The sequence below is a fragment of the Manis pentadactyla genome, chromosome 11 (assembly GCF_030020395.1).
Source record: "Manis pentadactyla isolate mManPen7 chromosome 11, mManPen7.hap1, whole genome shotgun sequence".
Lineage (NCBI taxonomy): Eukaryota > Metazoa > Chordata > Mammalia > Pholidota > Manidae > Manis > Manis pentadactyla.
The window spans coordinates 114,591,673-114,610,731 of record NC_080029.1 but is presented as its reverse complement, the minus strand read 5'-3'; the positions used below and the strand labels follow the sequence as shown (position 1 = coordinate 114,610,731).

The window sequence follows — 19,059 nt, the reverse complement described above, 5'->3', positions numbered from 1 at the left end:
CTCATGTGGAAATTTCCAGTAGGCAGCTGGTTACACAGGCAACGTGAAGAATTCAAAAGAAGTAAAAGAGACTTTGGGTGCTTACAAGTGGAAAGATAGACTAACATCCACGAAATAATTGGGAAATATTAAGGGACTAAGTAAAGCTGTTATTAAATATTTATAAGGTTAAATAAACCGATTTAATAAACATAAGGCTGCTATGGAAGGAAATATTATATAGCAGTTAAAAGCTGGGTAGATCTATAGGCTCTCATATTGAAAGCTATCCAAGACATTGTTTAAAAAGCTAGTGCTCTTTCTATAATGCCCAAAAAATTGCTAGCATTACTTCCTCTGTAAGCAGAAAATAAGCAATAGACAATGGACAAATATGACATTTAGAAAAAATATGGGGTTAGATTTTATCAGTGGTTCTCAAAGTGTGGTGTCAGGCCAACAACATCGGTTCACCTGGAGTTTATCAGCATGGCCAATTCCTTGGCCCCACTCAGACTTACTAAATCAGAAACCCTGGTGGTGGGGCCCAGCAATCTGTGTTTTGACAGCCCTCCTGGTGATTCTAATGGACGCTCATATTTGAGAACTAATGGATCATGATCTTTACGTCGGATACAGAACTAGATAGGATCCCCTTTGGTACTAGTACTTCACTGTAAGAATTAAAGAATAAAACATTTCACTAAAATAATAATAGAGCACAGTGAAATAAAGGTATTTTCAAAGGCCAAAGACACCACGTTTTCATTACAGCTGTAGCTCATATAACTATCTTGAAAAGACTCTAATACCAGCAAGGTTTCACACGAGCAAGGCTTTAAACAAGTGAAGGACGCCAACATCTAGTTTTCCATATTCTGGGAGGTGCTGCTAACATCACAAGCTCATTAGAATAAATAAAGTCTTCCTCTTGGAAAATTTGTCACACTCCTTCTCGACTGATACGTACTGATGTTTTCTCCCACACGAGACTACAGGGAAGTCCCTACAGGACCAACCCCACAGAAGAGCAGGTAACAGGCCTCTCACCAACTCCCGGACCCCAGGAAAGCTGACTCAGTCTGTAACATATGCACTGCAGAGAACGGGCAAGGCGCTATTCCCAAGGCTGCGGCAAGAGGCTGGGGGCGAGGATCGAGATACCCCGAGAGAGAAGTGCTGCCTTCGCGCCCTAAGCAACGGCAGGGGCTACAACTCACTGCAAAAGACGAGCGTAAAACTCCTCAGCAGCTCGGTTCATTCGGGACCACATCCCGCCCCAGTCCAGCTGCAGATCTAAACCGCCAAACTGAACTGCGCGCCGGAGGGTGACGTCCGGTGTCATGACCCCCGACGGAACTACTTTTACCTCCAAAAGGTCCCGTTTGTCCACAAAGTTAAACTTTTGTTTTAGCGCATACACAGGTTTTTCCTATCCGAAGAGTTTTCCATTCCCGTAAGAAAAAGTTAAAATAGATTGCAGCTACTGAGGGGCAATATACAGTGTCTCGCGAGAGCTAGAAACGCCTCCTTATGGATTATTCCGCGAAAAGGAGTCCCTCGTATCTAAGCGCTTTGTTGACTTTGGAAGTCAAAAAATACAGTGGTTTGACCCATATGAAGATATAATACGCTATTTTTTATTTTTTAAGAGTGATATATATATATATATTCCGTGTCTGTGTCTTGGTTCTGAGGTTGGACAGGGTGGGGAACGAGTTGAGGGTTACATACAGAGCGGTAGTGAGAGGCACTTCCTTTTCCTGCAAGAGCCGCCGGGGTGAGAGGAGCGTGGCCCTCTCCTCTCTCCGCCATGGTGAGTGGAAGTGTACCCGGCTGGACTTTCCCTTGCTCTCGGGGCCGGCGGGAGTGGCTTGGGGGTTCAGGGCGTAAAGTCTTCAGGACAGAAAGCGAGGAAAAGATGAGGACCAGAGGCGACTGTTTGTGCATGGGAGCTGGGTAGTGCTGCCGTATGGCAGCCATCTTACAGGCAACGTGGGTGTTCCGGCGCTGGATGCGCCCGAAGGCAACATAAGGACACCAATTCGTTTTGGGGCCCAGAGGGACCTTTGGAATTCTAGCTTTCCTTGGATCTTAGAAGGCACGGTTCTGCTGAAGACGTTGGGGACCTGAGAACTGCATCGGGGTAAAAAGTCAATTTGGAGCTTTATCTCCCATGTGCTGCTTAGTAAGGAATAGTTACATCTTTTGAGACTGACTTTGTTTAAAAAAAAAACAAAAAACTTAAAACTTCCATTCTCGTCTTTGCCCAGCTTAAAAACCGCCTCTGTAAAAGCTTCTTGGTCCTTTTAAAAGTTAGTTGGCCTATTTGGTGTTTCCTAAATCTTTGAGTTCCTGGCTCGTAGTATAGCTAATGCTACACGTACTGTGTAGTGTTCTGTGCCCTGGGGAGTTAAGTGAACGAAACAGATTTTTTTAGTTATGATGCTTGGATCGTAATTGAGTTGGACAAAACACATAGTAGTGATCGATAGTAGTAACTTCTGTTGACATAGGGAATGGGAGAGGAAGCAGCAGGGATTTAAACAGTGATCAGAGAAATCTTAGGGTGGCCTGAGGAGGGTTCGGAACAATGCTAATAGTATCTCTGGGGTGAAGACACTTGAGTAGGGAAGAGACTTTAAAAGTATGGGGAATGAGTTTGAGCAGAATGTGTAGGCCATCCTCAGTCAGGACTTCAGTTTTTCTTAAGGTGGTAAGTCTATGGAGAAGGTTGAGCAAAAAGTAACATAACCAATGTTTTCATTAGTAAGTTTTGGAAGATGTGTTTAGAATGGGATGAATGGGGCAAGAATGGAAGTTTTGGAGTAGAGCCGTGGTAGACAAGATTTGCTGGCATTTAGGTGGTGGCATTAAACAGCGTTTTCGAGCCTTTGATTATTTTGCTTTGTAAGGCCCGGTTTGAAATGAAAGTTTAATGATAAACCATTCCCTTCGAAAAATGAAAATCATGACAGAACTTGAGGCTCTAAGTGTTCAACTGTAAGAATTTACTGAAGTTAATAGACATGGTGATGCTTTAGTAACAGCCTTTTAGTTTTAAGTGTTGTCTAGTGTACCTCACCAGACTAGTCTCATCTGTAACTGAGCATTAAGTGGTATTGCTGCCACATAGGAAGAATGCCTCTGGCATTGCTTGTCAGTATAAACATCTCTACCTTTTTCCAGGCGTGTGCTCGTCCACTGATATCTGTGTACTCTGAAAAGGGGGAGTCATCTGGCAAAAATGTCACTTTGCCTGCTGTGTTCAAGGCTCCCATTCGACCAGATATTGTGAATTTTGTTCATACCAACTTGCGCAAAAACAACAGACAGCCCTATGCTGTCAGTGAATTAGCAGGTACGGATTTTGATACTGTATGGGTTGGTGTTAGAACTGCTTAACAGCAGTGATGAAATTCCACTCTATTGGTCCGTGTTTCTGAACCACATGATTTTCTCTGATGTTCTGATGCTGTTGACTACAATACATGGTAGTCACAGATAGCTATGGTTGTGTGGCTTAACCTTGTATTTCTCCCCCCAATTTCAGGTCACCAAACCAGTGCTGAGTCTTGGGGTACTGGCAGAGCTGTGGCTCGAATTCCCAGAGTTAGAGGTGGTGGGACTCACCGTTCTGGCCAGGGTGCTTTTGGAAATGTATCCTTTGTTTCACTATGTAGACTGGTCAGCTCTTGTGGAATTAGGCGACCTAGGTTTAATCATGTTCGTAGTTAGAAAATATTTCATGTCCAAAATGCTAACAGTGTCCAGGATAAACATTACTCTAGGTAGACTTGAAATCTGGAAATTTTTTCTGCGATAAAGACAACAGGGGCTTGACATTACAAAGGCTTTGCTTGCAATGATGTCGTAATTTGCGTCCTACTCTGTTCTCAGCGACAGTTGCCTGCTGTCAGTAAGCTGGTTCAGAAGGGTGACGAAAATTCTCACTGAGCAAGACATAATCTAATTCCTAAAATTTGAGAATGTGATTCTTAACTGGGAAAATAGATGTGTCGGGGGGGACGCATGTTTGCCCCAACCAAAACCTGGCGCCGTTGGCATCGCAGAGTGAACACAACACAGAAGCGGTACGCCATCTGCTCTGCCCTGGCTGCCTCAGCCTTACCAGCACTGGTCATGTCTAAAGGTTTGTAATATTTTGTAATACAGGAGTGGTACAAAATGCTCTTCTTTTCCTTCACTTGGATCTTTTCATTCATACTAATAAAGAGCCTCTAAATCCTGTACATCTCAGAGTGCCTGACTAAATTTCCCTCTACTAAATAACTAGTTCAGAGTACCTAATAAGTCAGTCATCAGCGAATACTAAGTAACCGGGAAACTAATTTGAATACAGTGACAATGTATTGTTAGGATACCTTCTGCTGCCTACTCTGTTTAAAATGATGAGATTCCACTTCATTGGTCCGTGTTGCTGAAACACATGATATTTGTGGAGATTCTGATTTGACAAATTGTAAGTCCTTTTGTTTTGTGGGTTATTTAAAATGTTACCCAGTTTTTCAAAGGGCTCAGGGTAACCAGGTCAGTGTTACTTGGCATTATCAGGTCATCGTATTGAGGAAGTTCCTGAACTTCCTTTGGTGGTTGAAGATAAAGTTGAAGGCTACAAGAAGACCAAAGAGGCTGTTTTGCTCCTTAAGAAACTTAAGGCTTGGAATGATATAAAAAAGGTAGGTTTAATGAACATGTTTATAGTTTGGTGGCCCTTAACATAAACTTGTTATGAGAGTCTTAAGTTTCAAGATTACTGAAGGACAGTATAACAACCTCAGAGAATAGGAGAGCAAGGACTCTGGAACCACATTACTTGGGTTTGAATTCTGACTGCCATTTATGGCTGTTTGTTAATGTTAGTAAGTTAGTTGTGCCTGAGTTTCATCCTCTGTAAAATGAGTTTTTTAACTGAAGACCAGTTGCAGGGATCATTTGTTAATCAGAATACCAAACTGTCTTGCTTTGTAGGTTTATGCCTCTCAGCGAATGAGAGCTGGCAAGGGCAAAATGAGAAACCGTCGTCGTATCCAGCGCAGGGGTCCCTGTATTATCTACAATGAGGACAATGGGATCATCAAGGCCTTCAGAAACATCCCTGGTAATTCTTGAACTGCGTCTGTATTTTGATTACCCATAATATACTGGCTTACTCAGCTTTTCTTATGATGAGATTCCACTTATGGTCCGTGTTGCTGAAGCACATGATTTTGTGGAACTTCTGATTCTTGGCTGAAGGAGTTCACCATTGATGGCTGCTACTTCATAATTAGTATTTAGATAGTTTTCAGGTACCTTATGTAGCACATAAGCCAGAAAGATGGTTTGTGTCTCTTCAGTTGAAATACAGGTTCCCTAATACTATTTTCTTTTTAAAAGGAATTACTCTGCTTAATGTAAGCAAACTGAACATTCTGAAACTTGCTCCTGGTGGGCATGTAGGACGTTTCTGCATTTGGACTGAAAGTGCTTTCCGCAAGCTAGATGATCTGTACGGCACTTGGCGTAAAGCTGCCTCCCTCAAGAGTAACTACAAGTGAGTGTGCGTCGTGTCTGTACTGAACGCAGATGTTTATACTGTGGGTATTTTACATTCAGAAGTGGTTTACATGTTTTCTAAATAATGGATTGTATTTTACTGACATACCCTTACAAACATGAACTAACGCTGAAACAGTGAGATGAGATGCTGAAAAATGATAATATAGAAATTCTGATTATATTTTTGAGGCATTTGAATGGTTAAAATTCTGTTGAGGTTCGTGATCTTCAGTTACATGAAACTTGTGAGAGTACCTTTTGTCAACACCTTTTTCAGCCTTCCCATGCACAAGATGCTCAATACAGACCTTAGCAGAATCTTGAAAAGCCCAGAGATCCAAAGAGCCCTCCGAGCACCACGGTAAAGTTGTGATATTTACAGTAATTCTTGCCGCAACTGCATACTATTATTTATCTCAAAAATGTGAATAATGTAAATAAAATATTTATAGAGTATCTACCTTTTTTTATAGCAAGAAGATTCATCGCAGAGTCCTGAAGAAGAATCCACTGAAAAATCTGAGAATTATGTTGAAACTAAACCCATATGCAAAGACCATGCGCCGGAACACCATCCTTCGCCAGGCCAGGAATGTAAGCAGTAATTTTTAGTTTTGCTGATAAGTGTTTTGGAAGATTTGGTTCTTAGATTTTCTTCCTCATTTGTTGCAGCACAAACTCCGTTTGGATAAGGCAGCAGCAGCACTAGAAGCCAAATCAGGAGAGAAGAGGGTTCCAGGCAAGAAGAAGCCTGTAGTAGTGAAGAAGGGAAAGAAGGCTGCTGCTGTTAAGAAGCAGAAGAAGCCTTCGGTGGGAAAAAAGGCTGCAGCAACCAAGAAACCAGCAACTGAGAAGAAGCCTCCTGAAAAGAAACACACCACAGAAGAAAAGAAGCCTGCTGCCTAATTTAAATTTGTTTATTCCATAAAGGTCAAATCGTGTTGGACAGCTAATTTTGAATAAAGACCTGTTCAAAGAAGCAGTGAGAAATGTGACTTGTTTTGGATGTGTTGTGTTCAAAATTTTTTAATGACACTTTGTTCTGCATACACACATTGAGTGAAAAAACTGATGCTCCGTGAATCCTGATAAAAAGTTGAGTTTGTAGATTGCAGTGTCTTAAACGGATGGTTAAAACACTTGTCTCAAACATACATAAGCTTAATTATTTAGCCTCTCTCTGGTGGTGGGGGACTTGAAAAATGGGTAAAATTCCATGAAGATTAGACATTTTCAGTAACCACAAGAGGGCAGAATCAACATACTTTGGGGGAAGGCAGTAAGAAATTGATATTCACTTGAAGTGCTCTTGGAGCAACCTTCCGGGATAGAATCCCAAGGAAATACTTGATCACCCTCTCTAATCTTTTGTTGGTATGAAGGTGCCAACAGCATTTTTCAGAACCACTTAGGTTATTTTACAGTTCTAGGGGATGAATATGTATAGTCCAAGAGTGGTGTAGAGAAATGCACCCAAAAGATGTTTCTTCTGAGGTTTAATCTGCCATTGCATGTCTTTAAAAGACCTTATGAGTTGGCTTATCCTTCCCTAGTTTTGTGTCATGTCTGGGTCGTTTTGCACCATTCCCATTGGCAGTCTTAAAATAAATCCTTTTGCAGGTTGAGATGTCGGTTCCTTTGGAATACAGGCATCCATCTCCCAGTCCAAATTGACAGCAGCACTTTACCATCAATGCTCTGGATTTGGCGAAGGCCTGGGAAATGCCTCTCGTGACCGGGAATCCTTGCCTGCAAAAAAGCACAGTTGGGTTCTTGTGCCGCTGTGCTAGATACCGGTGATTTTAGCCACTTGTTGCAACACCACGTTGGGGGTGCGATGCAGCGAGCACTTTAATTGTATTTGAAACTGGCCGTTCTTATCTCCAGGCTCTATGGCTCCAACGCTATGTGCCATAAGAATCCTGACGGCTATTAAGAGCTAGGGCGCTTGGAGTTTAAGCCCTTGGTTTGCGCGCTGGCAGAGGTCGTCCGCTGCGGAACGCCAGCACGTTCGCCTCCGCGGGCAGGAAGAGCCTCGCCCCACGTGCCAGCCCCGCCCGGGCCGCCCTTCCGTTTCCGGGAATATGGAGGCCGTTCCGTCATTACCGAGCGCCGGGCCCACTGGCCGCACTGAGAGCGGCGGGTGCGAGGACGCGTGATGCTGAGCCGGCTTCAGGAGCTGCGCAAGGAGGAGGAGACGCTGCTCCGGTTGAAGGCCGCGCTACATGACCAGCTAAACAGGCTCAAGGTGACCCCGCCGTCCCCCCACGCCCCTCCATCCCGCCGCTCCCCCTAGCCCGGGCCGCCTGCCTCTACCCGAACCCCAGGCGTCCGCGGCGCCCACCTGCTGCAGGGTATCCCTTCCTCTCCCGGCCGTGCTGGCACTGACCTGGTGGTTTACAACCACAGCGGGAGCTGGTTTGAGATAAGGGGCCCGCCCTTCTCGGCATCTTGACCCTGCACATCTGGGCTGAGGCCCAGCAGCTGTAGGCTTGGTGAATACACTCCCGCAGCCCAGCATGTGCAGGGGGCTCACACACACCTCACGTTGCGAAAGAGCGATTTCCCGAAGGCTCGCCTAGGCCTTCCCAACCCACCGATCGTTTCCAAGCTCCTCCGGCATTTGTCATCCGCTTTTTACTAGCTTGTATTGGTGCTTGCAACAGCTTTAGAAGAGGCCCACAAATCCTCCCATTCTGCGAAGGCACAGAGGTCCTGAGGAGACAAGTCGCAAAGTGGACTTCACGGTAGCTTTTCTTTCTGGAGCTGTTTACTGACACGGCTTTGACGGGAGTTGAGATCTAGGCCCACCAGGGGCATCTCCAAGACCTGTGCATAATTCGCCCCCTTTAGCCCTAGTGAAAGGATTCTGACAAGTGCTGCTCAGCACCCTTTTCCAGGATCTCTAAGTCCAAATAAGATGAGGGTTATGGCAGCCCTGTGTAAACTGAAGAGCCTTGTATAACTGTGATGTATCAAAATAAGACACTTTCCCTCAGGATAGTCGTAATGGCCTACACTTGTGTCCTGTACAAGTACCTTATGTGTGTGTGTTGATGACTTCCAAAGCCTAGATTCCTTTATACTCCAGGAAACAGAGATTACACTGTTTTCACTTCCTCTCATGCTGCCAAAAGACTTTTTACAGTATGCTCAGTGTTACTCCCATCGGTAACCCAGTGAAATAGTAGGAAAATGTCCTCAACTCTTCTTTTCTAGGTTGAAGAATTGGCCCTCCAGTCAATGATTAGTTCTAGAAGAGGAGATGAGATGCAGTCTTCTCAGCCTCTCCCTGAACAGTCACATGATGTAAGCTTAATTGTGTGGTTAAGGAGGGAGTGCAAAGTCCCTTTTGCTCATGCTGTGTGGAGGTCAAGAATTGTTGTAAATCACATCGAGCCCAAAGGACTGTGGAAAGTACTGATAAGAATGTTCTTGGTCCGTACTACTGTTTTAAACAGGGAACAGCCCACCTTTCTATCAGCTGATGATACATTCTTGATTAGGTACTGTTGTATTGCTTCCACTGTCCTAGTCTTCCATCGTCTCTAGTTACTCCAGTGAACCAGGGAGAATGTGGAGATCTTTGCAGGGAGACATCAAAACTTACCCTGCTCTGTGAATAGGTGAGCTTGGGATTTGAAAATAGAGTGTAACTTCAGCTACAAAACATAGTGCTAAAAAATGAGGTCTAGTCCTCATCATTTCCTCCTCTTACCAGATGCTTTCAGGTACGTCAGTAAAATTGTCCTGTTTCTAAATATACTGTAATTGAGCAGTACTTCTCCCATATGTGTTAAGCTATTTAAAACCACTTGAAAGCACATCTAAGCCAGCATAATTGTTATGTAAGAACCATGTCCATAAATCAGGTAACTTTCTATCAAATCTAGGGCATTTACTATCCCATTTTGGCAGGGCAGAGGTGAGAAGTTAGGGTAGAATTTAGAGAAATATGAAAGTGGCCGTACCTTTTGGTGATAAATATTGGAGATGAATATGCAATTGAGATTTGATTTTAAAACATTTTTGAAGAATTTGCTGTTTTGAGGCTAATGTCTCTCCTACTAATCCATAATGTACTTTGCTAAAGCAGATGTTGGTGCATGTAGACAATGAAGCATCAATCAACCAAACTGCACTGGAGCTGACCACAAGAAGCTGTGTGTCAGAAGAGGAGGAGGAGGAGGAGGAGGAGGAGGAGGAGGAGGAAGAATCAGATTCCTGAAGAAGGAAGAGAGCCAGGGTTAGTTACACAAATTAAGTTTCTAAGTCTTGGGAACTTTCTGTCGAGAGTTTTTCTTGCCGTTGGCCCTATGGCCTGATTTAAAAAAGAACAAGAACTTTAGGAGGATGCATAGTGCTGAAAATGTTTCCATCGATAACTCAGATTTCATACTGCTTTTACAAAAACAGTGTCATACAGAAGAGCAAAGACGCAGTGTCTCAGCATTGAGTAGTATGAGCGGTGCTGTGTCTGTGTTCTGGGCAGATTCAATAATTGTGTTCGAAACAAAAATTTCCTCTGAAATGCTATTGAGAGTCTGGCATTTGCAAAAAGGGCAGAGTTTAATTATAAGCCAGCCTTTCTAATCAACAGTGTCTCTTTTCAGAAAACCAAGTAAAGGCTGTTTGCAAGCCACTGAACCCTTCCGAGTAAAGCATGGCCACCATCAAAGATGTTAAGGAAGTGTGCACAGAGGGTCGAGAACTTGAAGAAAATGAGCTGTTGCCACTTCTCGGCGACATCACAGCACACTGCCTACTATGTAGACTGCTTTGTGTGGCTGTCATCACATCTAGCTTGAGACATCACTATGGTAAAATGCGCTTAGAAATAAATTACAGATAAATAGCCATCATGCACTTGCTGGTTTCCAGATAGCAGAGAAAATATATCCATTCCTCCTCTGGGTCAAACAGGACAGCAGGATGGTTTGAAACACCTTCCTGGACTTAATGAAATGTGCCATTAAAGGAGGAGTCACTATACTTGGGAGACTGGATTTTTTTTTTTAATAGAGATGACAGTTCTTTTCCACGTGATACACAGTTAAGTAGTTTCTTAATTTTATGAAAGTAATTTGCTCTGCCAGGCAACAGGCCAACCAAAAACATAAAGAACCCCCTCAAGAATTCCTTATGTAACTGTTTCAGAAGAGAACATAGATTGATTTGTTAATCAGCATTTCATTAAAGTCATTTTGAGCTACTCTCACAGGAAACAGGTGGAAATTTAAACGAACATGTTTCTTGGAAAACACAGTATGAAAATAGTTTTGCAACAAAAAGCATCAAAATTAAAATTACATTTTGGGAGTTAATTTAAAAAATGAGCATGGGTTTTTAAGAGCTAGAAAAGCTGGCTGTGAATTCTAGATCTACTGCTAAGTGGTAAGAGGCCTTCCTGCCTCTTTCCAGCTCTCACTTTCCCATCTGTAAAATGAGGGAGTTTATATTTGCTTTAGCAATTGCCCAGGTTGCTGTGAGATAACATTTAAAAATCCAACTACTGGTGTCTTAGTAAGAGGAAGTTTGAGGAAGGAATTTGGCATTAGGAACTCAAAACACAGCAAGACTGGTACAGGGAACATCATTCTTGAGAACAAGATCATTCTTGGTAAAAATCTTTTACCTCAAAATGCAACACCTTTGGATGTGAATAGGGAATTTAAAGCACCCTTCAGAAGACACTGAGCATGAAAGCATTCAGATCCAGGTTTTAGACTCCAGGTTACATTATTCCTTCCTCCTGAGATGCAATTTGCACATTTTAATGAGATACCCTCAATAGTGGTGGCATTGTTCTCTATTAGCAAAAGACACAGGGTGTGAGGAGAGTGTGGGTCTGAATGTTTGTATGCAAAAACTGAAGACTATTACTATTGACCTTGAACAAATGTTAGTCTCACAGCAAGACAAAAATGATAGACTAGCTCAGGCAGCAGTATGTACAACACTAACTAGTTTTTAAAATCCTGGCTGGGCTCCAAGCTCTGGTAGATCTGTAGCAGAACTACCTGCTCAGGAGTGTCACCCAAGCTCTGTTTTTAATTTGAAAATGAAATAAGCTGTTCATTTTTAAATATGTGTTTATTTTGGTTTCTATAACCTACCCCTTGAAGAAGGAAATGAGGGAAGAGGTGCTGACCATATAGCCTTAAATGTACCTCAAGTTCCAACAGTCACTTTTCAAAGAAAGAGCAGGCACCAGTGGCAAGTTGGGACATGGCTTTGTTGTCGGGGACTTCACTGCCACCTCACAGGCATGACAAAGCCAGTGCCAGGCACATTGCTCCTCTCCAGGAAGGTGAAACAGGAAACTTGTTCCGTGGAGCAGAGCAGCAAGAGGCTGTTCCGGATGGAGGTGCCACTGCGAGCCAAGCACTGTGGGCATGCCACCACACCCACCGCTGCCCACTGCTTGTCCCTTGCATGGGGAGAGGGAAGGAATGGGTGGGACTTATTCACAGGTCCATAGGAAAGGTGGTTGAAGAGTTGCAGGTAGGGGTATTTGGTGAAAAGAGTGAGACAAAATCCAAAGACTGGAATTGCAGGAAATACGAGACCAAAGCAGTGAACTTGTCCTCGGTGTGGTATTTCCACCTTTCAGCCTCCTTTCTGTCTTTATCTTTCCCCTCATGAAACTGCGTGGCTAAATCATTTGCTTTCTTGTGTACTTAGAACCATTGAAGGTCCTACCACAAAAGTTGAAATGTCTTTCATCCTTTTAACTTGATAATATATTTATTAGAATAAGAGTTTAGATTTGTTAAACATCTGGATTAAAATGGTTAAAAGGATTTTCATACAATTTTTAGGCACTATACACACTGTTGTTTACAATAGCATTGGTACTTGAATTTGGGGAAAGAGAAATCTCCTACATTTTAATGCCTTGATCCATTTTTAACATTCAAAATGATTCCACCATTTTAGAAACACTTAAATCCAAACTTAATGAGAGACATGTACCACTAAATATCCCACATGGTATATTTAAAAATAAATAGAGAAATACAACCAGAAGTCTAGAGATCACCACAGCAGACAGACTGGTGAGGCCCCAGCTATTTTGGTAGTAGAGGCTCTGGCTAGATTTTGATGGAAATTGCTGAATTCAACACCAAAAGCAAAAATATAATAATAAAACAACATGATACACACGTTCTGATGCTCACTTTCATAGCAGCAAAGCATGCTTCACATGCACTGCCTGTAAAGGATCTTACGAGGCTCCCTCCTACTCGAATAGAAAGAAGTGCGCCCTGCAAGAATGAAGTACCACCAAGTGTCCAAGTGCAGGCAGCCAGCCAGCCAGGGTGAGGGAAGAGCAGTGCGATTTTCATTTAAGAATGACTACCCACAGTCACCAGAGTTTCACTGTAATTCAACACTGTGTTTTGATCATAGACATACATAAAAATAGCCCCAAGCACAAAGCCAATCCACTTAGGGGAGTAACAGTAGTAATAAGAATAAAGACAATAATATTAAAAATGACATGAGTAGAATTTTGGCACATGCTGTGTTCTTCATCCTTTGTCACAGGTGAAATACACGTCTGAGCAGAGACAGGCATGGGAAAGAGGCCTGAAGGCTACACGGCACACCACTGGGCAGGGGGGGACTTGCTCTTTACTGCCTCCCAGGTGCTTAGACGCCAGCTGCGTGGGTTGGTGTGCTGGGCTGGTTAAGGCCAATGGTGGAGCAGAGCCAGCCTGCAAAATCCACTTCCTCAGCATCAGATCTCTTGATAAAAGCATGAACCTGCATGGGAAGAAACAGGAAGTGTTTAAAAACCACCAAGAAGGAAGATTCAAGAGCCCTGCATCTGAGGCTTGTGCCACAGCGGGGGCCAGGGAAGCAGGGCCAGCTGCAGGCCGAGAGCCCCACTCTGCTGGTTTCACCTGCGGCGAGGCCCTGGGCATCCGCTCACCTCCCTGAGCATGCCCTCGCACCACGAACCGGGAGAGCAGCCCTGCCTTCGGTGCCTCGCGGTTGTCGGAACAAAGGAACTGATGGACTTGAAGGTGCGCGTTGCTCTGTACAGGCTCCACGAGGCGTGTAAGTTCAGCTATTTACAGCATTACTTCCTTGCTCCTCCCCTAGCACTGCCACCAACAAGAGGCGGCAGGTGGTGAGCAGCTTGGTGAGTGGAAGGTGAGTCTCCTATACTAGAAAGGCCCTGTCTCCACAAAGGGGTAGGCTCGCCCATTCTTTCCCTGGACACCCTCAGGCTGCAGGGTCAGGGTCACCCCAGCTTTTCCTCTAAACGGATGGGAGGAGAGAAGAGACTTATATTTTGTATCCTGCAGCCCCAGGGTCAGCTGCACTGCTGTGGTCAAGGCCGAGTGGGGAATGGACTCAGGAAGTCCTAGATGGATCAACTGACAGAGACATGAACAGATGGGTAGTGTAGGAATTGCAAATAAATGGACTTACCATGAGCTGCTTTAGATCTGCTCTCTCTGCAGGGTTTTTTATTAAGCTTAAAGGAATAAAGACAATGTGAGAACTATTGCCTGGTGCTGGTTCTAATTCAAATGAAGTTTGCATGCCTGTCCTCCCCACACCCTACAGGCTTGGAGGAGTGCCTGAGCCTTATTCCCTTAAGGTTCTTAGCATAACGTCCTGCCCACAGTAGGTTAAAAAATGCTTGCTGAACTAAACTAAAGTCAGAAGGCAATACACCAGTCCCTGAAGAGCAAGTGCCGAAAGCGGCAGCTCTGTTACCCGCTGTTGTCGTCAGTCAGGTCACCGTACTCTCGCTCTGGGAGAAGGGCAGCAGCCACAGGGTGATGAGAGGAGAAGGGAAAGGGCAGAGCCATGCTCCCCACGGTGGGATGGGGAACCTGACAAAACCAGGGTACCCTTCCAGAGAACAGGAAGCCAACTTACCACTTATTAACAAAATCTTGAAATTCCAGACTGAATACTCCACTGGGCAGTTTTGGAGGAGGCTGCAAATACACATTGGGATGTAAGAGATGCCTGGCTTGCTGCTCCAGCCATCTCGTAGGTCCCCTCCCAACCCCCACCTCTGGGCAGTGCTGTCCTCATCCTGTCAAGGCAAGAAGGGGTGGGAGGCCAGCAGCCACCTGCAGGGTCACCCTGCTGGAACCACTGGCCTCATAAACCAGTTAGAACTGGGGCCAAGTCTGTGTTTTACCACTCACTTCTCTGGTGGCTAAACAAATTACTGTTCCTCTCTGAGCCTCAGTTTACCCTTCTGTGAAATGGGAAGGACCTAATGATCTCTGGGACTCGTTCCAGCTCTGACCCCAGAACTGCAGACCTAGGAGTGTGGCATGGAAACACCCAGCAATTCCTAGCAACAACAGGGGGATATGCAAATCACCAGCATAGGCCAGCCTGGATGGCACCTGTGGAAGTCAGAGAACACTAACTAGCTAAATAGTAATTAAGATGTATATCCCTTTTCTGTGCCCTGAAGGAACAGAGAAGGTTAATAAAACATTAACTAGCAGAGAGCTGTGTCTGGAAGAATGTTACCTGTACACTCTCTCCAGGATCAAGACTGTCTGCAGACAGCAGAGCAAGAACACTGGCAATAGCTCATTTTCCCAGGGTGCCCGGTGGGGATCACGCAGGGCTGTACAGGACAAGGCCCTGGACCACCTGGCGCATGTGCTCCACACAGCCCAAAAGAAACACGACCCACCCTCACATGACTTGCACTGGGGCTGTGAACAGCTTCCTTGTGAGCTGATCCCCAGATACCGTGGGACGTCACTGCTCTGATGTGCAGCCCAGATCAACAGGTGACTTGAGACTACATACTAAACACTGACACTACCAAAAGAGCCCAGCCCAGCCCTCCTTCCCCTGATGCCTTATCAGAACAGCAGGTGAGCAGGGCAGCCGAGGGTGCTGAACTCGTCTTGGCCCGCAGCTCCTCCAGCCCTGCCCGACCCTCCTCCGAGAAACCTTAGTGCTAGTCCAGAGCTTCCTGCTCCCTGAAAACCTAAATTTGAGGATTGTTTATCAGTCTTCTCCTTGATTCTTTTTTTTTTTAAACATACCAGGATACACAGACAATGTATGTTCTTCGTATTAAAGTCAGCCAATTACGATAACCAAAAAGAAACCTTTAATCAGCTGTACTCTGTCACTCAGAGATAACCAGTGCATCATACTACTTTCCAGACTTTATATGCACAAACATGCATAGATTTTTTTAAAGAGCGGATCATACTATGCATACTATTTTGTGATCTTTTTCATAAAATTTACAGTGAATATTTTCCATATCTGTTTCCACAGTGTCATTTCTTATGCTCATTGCTTTTTAATGGCACTTAAAAGAGAAACTCCTATATTGCAGTTATATATGCATTTGCCTTGCCTCCCCTTTACAATCTAACAGTCTTCAAGACAAGGTCTTTTGTTTTCCCATCTCTGGCTTCCCACCTCATTCCTGCCACCATCCCACAGTGCTGAGCACAGTAAGTGCACAAGAAAAGCTTGATGAACAAAGAAATAGGAATGAGCACGGTGGAGGCCCCTGAATCTGAGGAGGAGGGGCTCCGCTACGTGAAGATGTTCCTGGGGAAGGGAACCTACAGCCTCTACACTGGCCACTCAGTTCCAAGAGCATGACGCACAAACCAGGGCACGTGAATCCTGGGCCCAAGAAGCCCGTGTTGTAGGTTTCCCAGTCAAATTAATGTTTTTTTTCTTGAGTAAATAAATCCTAAGGTTAAAGAAGCCATGCAATACTTACTTCATTGACTATATAATCCAACAACTCAAAAATTGCCATGGGAGGTCGGCTGTCCATTCCATAAGCTACAGATTGTATAGAAAGAATAAAGAAAACAATTCTCAGAAAAACAGGAGGTTATTTGCCAGTAAGAGACTAGGGGTCAGGCATGGATCCTGGGGACCGGAACAGGGTGCTGGACAGCTGAGCCACAGGTAAGGCCTGCACAGGGGCAAAGGCCAGAGCGAAAGGCTCGCCACAGTAGGAGTCTGGGCTCCGCCACAGCTGAGGTTTGTGATCTTGGGCAAATCAGCTGACTGCTGAGCCCAGTTTTAAGCTTTATAAAGTAGAGACAGATAATTTTGTCTGCCCTTCCCTATACTGAGAGGAGCAAATAAGATAATAACTAAAGGACTCAATTTTAATTCTCCCTGAGCTTAGGTTTCTTCTTTTTATGCCCCAAAGTCCCAGGCCAGCCTCAGAGGCCACCGCCACCAGCCTTTCCAGTGACCCACCATCAGCTATCTCTGCCCCATCCGTCTCTCCCTTCAAATGTGCCTCCCCAGTGGACCCAGTGGAGGTAGAGACCAGGGCTCCCCGGTCAGACAGGAACACGCAGGCATGAACCACACAGTAATGATGGCTGGGCCAGGATCTCCCAAGCACCTGGCTTCCCTCACAGTATTCATGCCGCACAGCACTCCCCACCTAGAAGTCACACTTGGCCACTTACAAGTATATGTGGCCTTGGCTAGTCAAGCTCTGTGTGCCTCAGTTTCCTCATATCTAAAATGGAGATTATAAGAGAGCTCACACACAACTGCTATTAAAATTAGATCCTAACAGGCAAATCCATGGAGACAGAATTGATTAGTAGTTGCCAGGAGGCAGGGGTTGGGGGAGTTTGCAGTGACTGCTAATGATGGTGGAGTTTCTTTTTGAGGTGACAGGAATGTTCTGGAATTACATAGTGATGACTGCACAACATGGAGGAATACACTAAAAACCACTGAATTGTACACTTTGATATGTGCAGTCTTTGTTACATGAATTTTACCTCAATAAAAAAAACTACCTTAAAAAAAAGAAAAGGCCATGGCTTTTGAAAATTAGATATTGCTTATGAAGTGCAGTGCTGGGAACAAAGTAGGCAGTCAACAAAGGGAAGGAAGTTATTGGTAATAATTCCCAGCACCCCACCGGAGATCCCTGCTCTTCCTCCCCCAGCCCCAGCCTGGCATCCCAACCAAGTCTTGACAGAGTACAAAGAATCCCTCTAGAAGCCCCCAGCAGTAAGGACCACCCTCCCCTCCACAGTCCAAGATGGGGCCACAGCAGGCCACTTACAGCTGAGGGGCCTTCCAGGGGTCCTTGGCCTGGGTGGTGTCTCAGCCGCATCTCCTTCCACCTGGCACCCGAACATGAGCTCCAGCTCCTTGGCATCTGGAGGAGGAATGGGATACCTCCCAACCGCCATCTCAACCAGAGAGAGCCCCATGCTCCAGATGTCTGACTGCACCGAGTAGTGAGTCCCCTGGAGTCTTTCTGGCTATAGGAGAGACAGACACAGTCATGTCCACCTGTGAGCTGATCTGGGCCCGTGCAGAAGAGGGATGAGCAAGTCCCCACGGACGCTCAGAGGGAGGCCTCACTTGCAGTGCAGGAGAGAGGGCTGCCCTGCTCGCCCCTGACCCTGGGTCGGCTGAAGCACTTGATCTTCTGCTCTTCCCTCTCAAGAGCTCTCATTCTGTCTCAAGATCTCCACTCACTTTAATTTGCCTTCTCACCTGTCCCCAAATACCATGTTTACCAAATTCTAGCTGCTCCATGCTCTGACCCCTCCTCACTGCTCTGTCTCCCCTGAACTAACAGTGTCCAACCCCGGATGCCCCTTTAGCTGGGGTTCCAGCTTTGCCCAGCCTGGTCACTGCCTTTCATTTGCAGGGCAGCTTGTTCAAAGTCCAGCATGACAGGCTCATCTTGTTACCTGAGTCTGAAAATGAAGCTTTTGGAACATGGGTCAGGAATGAAGTATCCAGTGGGTAGAAAGAATACTGGCCTTGAGAGGAAAGCTAGGTTCTAAGATCTGCTCTGTCACTGACCCACTGACCATCCTTGGAGAACATGGAATGGTAGAAAAGGCAAAGGATCTGAGGCCAGGAGACCTGGGTTCAAGCCCCAACTCAAGCTACATGATCCTGAGCCTTAGTTTCCTCATCTATAAAATGGAGCTGGTAATAACCTAACAAAATACCTATGCTACTTACTAGGGTTATTGAGAAGGTCCAATCAAATGAAAATGTATGCTAAATGTTGCAAAATGCTATGCAAATATGAGTTGTTACTGGTGGGAAAAGTCAAAGAGAAATTAAAGTATGTAGTACTATATACAAAGCATTTTTATTGAGCATTAACTGAAATATGTATTTTAAGAACCCTACAAAAACTTTTTATTCTGAGCATTGTATATTTATTCAGACAACAAATTAATTTCTCCCATAGGATTTTTCACTAACCCCAACACTACCATTTTGGAACTGACCACATAACCACAAAAATCCAAACCACTAAACCCTGGATCAATAAGTCCCAGGGCCTTACTATCTGTCCCTGGCCTGCTGATTTTGAACTTAGCAGATGAGTGGCCCTGAGTTGGCAGTTGGGGGGCCCAGGATGTTTGCTCAGTTTTTAGACATTTAGGGAAGCTGAATGGGTTTCATGTTTCTTGAAACTGTGGGTCACTGAGGGAAGGGGAAGAGATGTGGGTCACGACCTAGTGAGTGATGTTGACA

General features: G+C 44.9%; 4 protein-coding genes and 4 non-coding genes across 9 annotated transcripts in view; 6 read left to right on the top strand and 2 right to left on the bottom strand.

Annotated features, from left to right (window-relative positions):
- The window catches only part of ZWILCH (zwilch kinetochore protein), a 35,501-nt gene extending 34,049 nt beyond the window's left edge, over positions 1-1,452 (bottom strand). For both annotated transcript variants that reach the window (XM_057488912.1, XM_036932349.2), the window contains exon 1: positions 1,200-1,452. In XM_057488912.1, coding sequence (XP_057344895.1) covers positions 1,200-1,324 — 125 coding nt within the window. In that variant the 5' untranslated portion in view covers positions 1,325-1,452. The remainder of the gene's footprint in view (positions 1-1,199) is intronic.
- Positions 1,453-1,677: 225 nt separating this feature from the next.
- RPL4 (ribosomal protein L4) lies at positions 1,678-6,520 on the top strand. Its single transcript, XM_036932330.2, has 10 exons — positions 1,678-1,795; positions 3,169-3,340; positions 3,533-3,639; positions 3,994-4,132; positions 4,555-4,679; positions 4,972-5,101; positions 5,380-5,536; positions 5,819-5,902; positions 6,015-6,135; positions 6,214-6,520. The coding sequence occupies exons 1-10, from the start codon at positions 1,793-1,795 to the stop codon at positions 6,445-6,447; spliced, it is 1,272 nt and encodes a 423-aa protein (XP_036788225.2). The 5' UTR covers positions 1,678-1,792; the 3' UTR covers positions 6,448-6,520.
- Positions 3,386-3,456, top strand: LOC118935781 (small nucleolar RNA SNORD18). The gene has a single exon (XR_005033993.1). It is a non-coding gene; the product is annotated as a small nucleolar RNA SNORD18 (small nucleolar RNA).
- LOC118935783 (small nucleolar RNA SNORD16) lies at positions 3,841-3,939 on the top strand. The gene has a single exon (XR_005033995.1). It is a non-coding gene; the product is annotated as a small nucleolar RNA SNORD16 (small nucleolar RNA).
- On the top strand, positions 4,384-4,455 carry LOC118935779 (small nucleolar RNA SNORD18). The gene has a single exon (XR_005033992.1). It is a non-coding gene; the product is annotated as a small nucleolar RNA SNORD18 (small nucleolar RNA).
- Positions 5,161-5,229, top strand: LOC118935782 (small nucleolar RNA SNORD18). The gene has a single exon (XR_005033994.2). It is a non-coding gene; the product is annotated as a small nucleolar RNA SNORD18 (small nucleolar RNA).
- A 1,078-nt stretch (positions 6,521-7,598) lies between the features above and the next one.
- SNAPC5 (small nuclear RNA activating complex polypeptide 5) lies at positions 7,599-14,062 on the top strand. The gene is made up of 5 exons (XM_057488914.1): positions 7,599-7,789; positions 8,761-8,850; positions 9,638-9,787; positions 10,155-10,361; positions 13,093-14,062. The coding sequence occupies exons 1-3, from the start codon at positions 7,700-7,702 to the stop codon at positions 9,767-9,769; spliced, it is 312 nt and encodes a 103-aa protein (XP_057344897.1). The 5' UTR covers positions 7,599-7,699; the 3' UTR covers positions 9,770-9,787; positions 10,155-10,361; positions 13,093-14,062.
- Positions 12,270-19,059, bottom strand: part of MAP2K1 (mitogen-activated protein kinase kinase 1) — an 81,584-nt gene continuing 74,794 nt past the window's right edge. The window contains exons 7-11 of the mRNA XM_036932276.2: positions 17,615-17,816; positions 16,289-16,353; positions 14,443-14,504; positions 13,987-14,032; positions 12,270-13,311 (exon numbers count right to left, since the gene is read on the bottom strand). Coding sequence (XP_036788171.1) covers positions 13,198-13,311; positions 13,987-14,032; positions 14,443-14,504; positions 16,289-16,353; positions 17,615-17,816 — 489 coding nt within the window. The 3' untranslated portion in view covers positions 12,270-13,197. The remainder of the gene's footprint in view (positions 13,312-13,986; positions 14,033-14,442; positions 14,505-16,288; positions 16,354-17,614; positions 17,817-19,059) is intronic.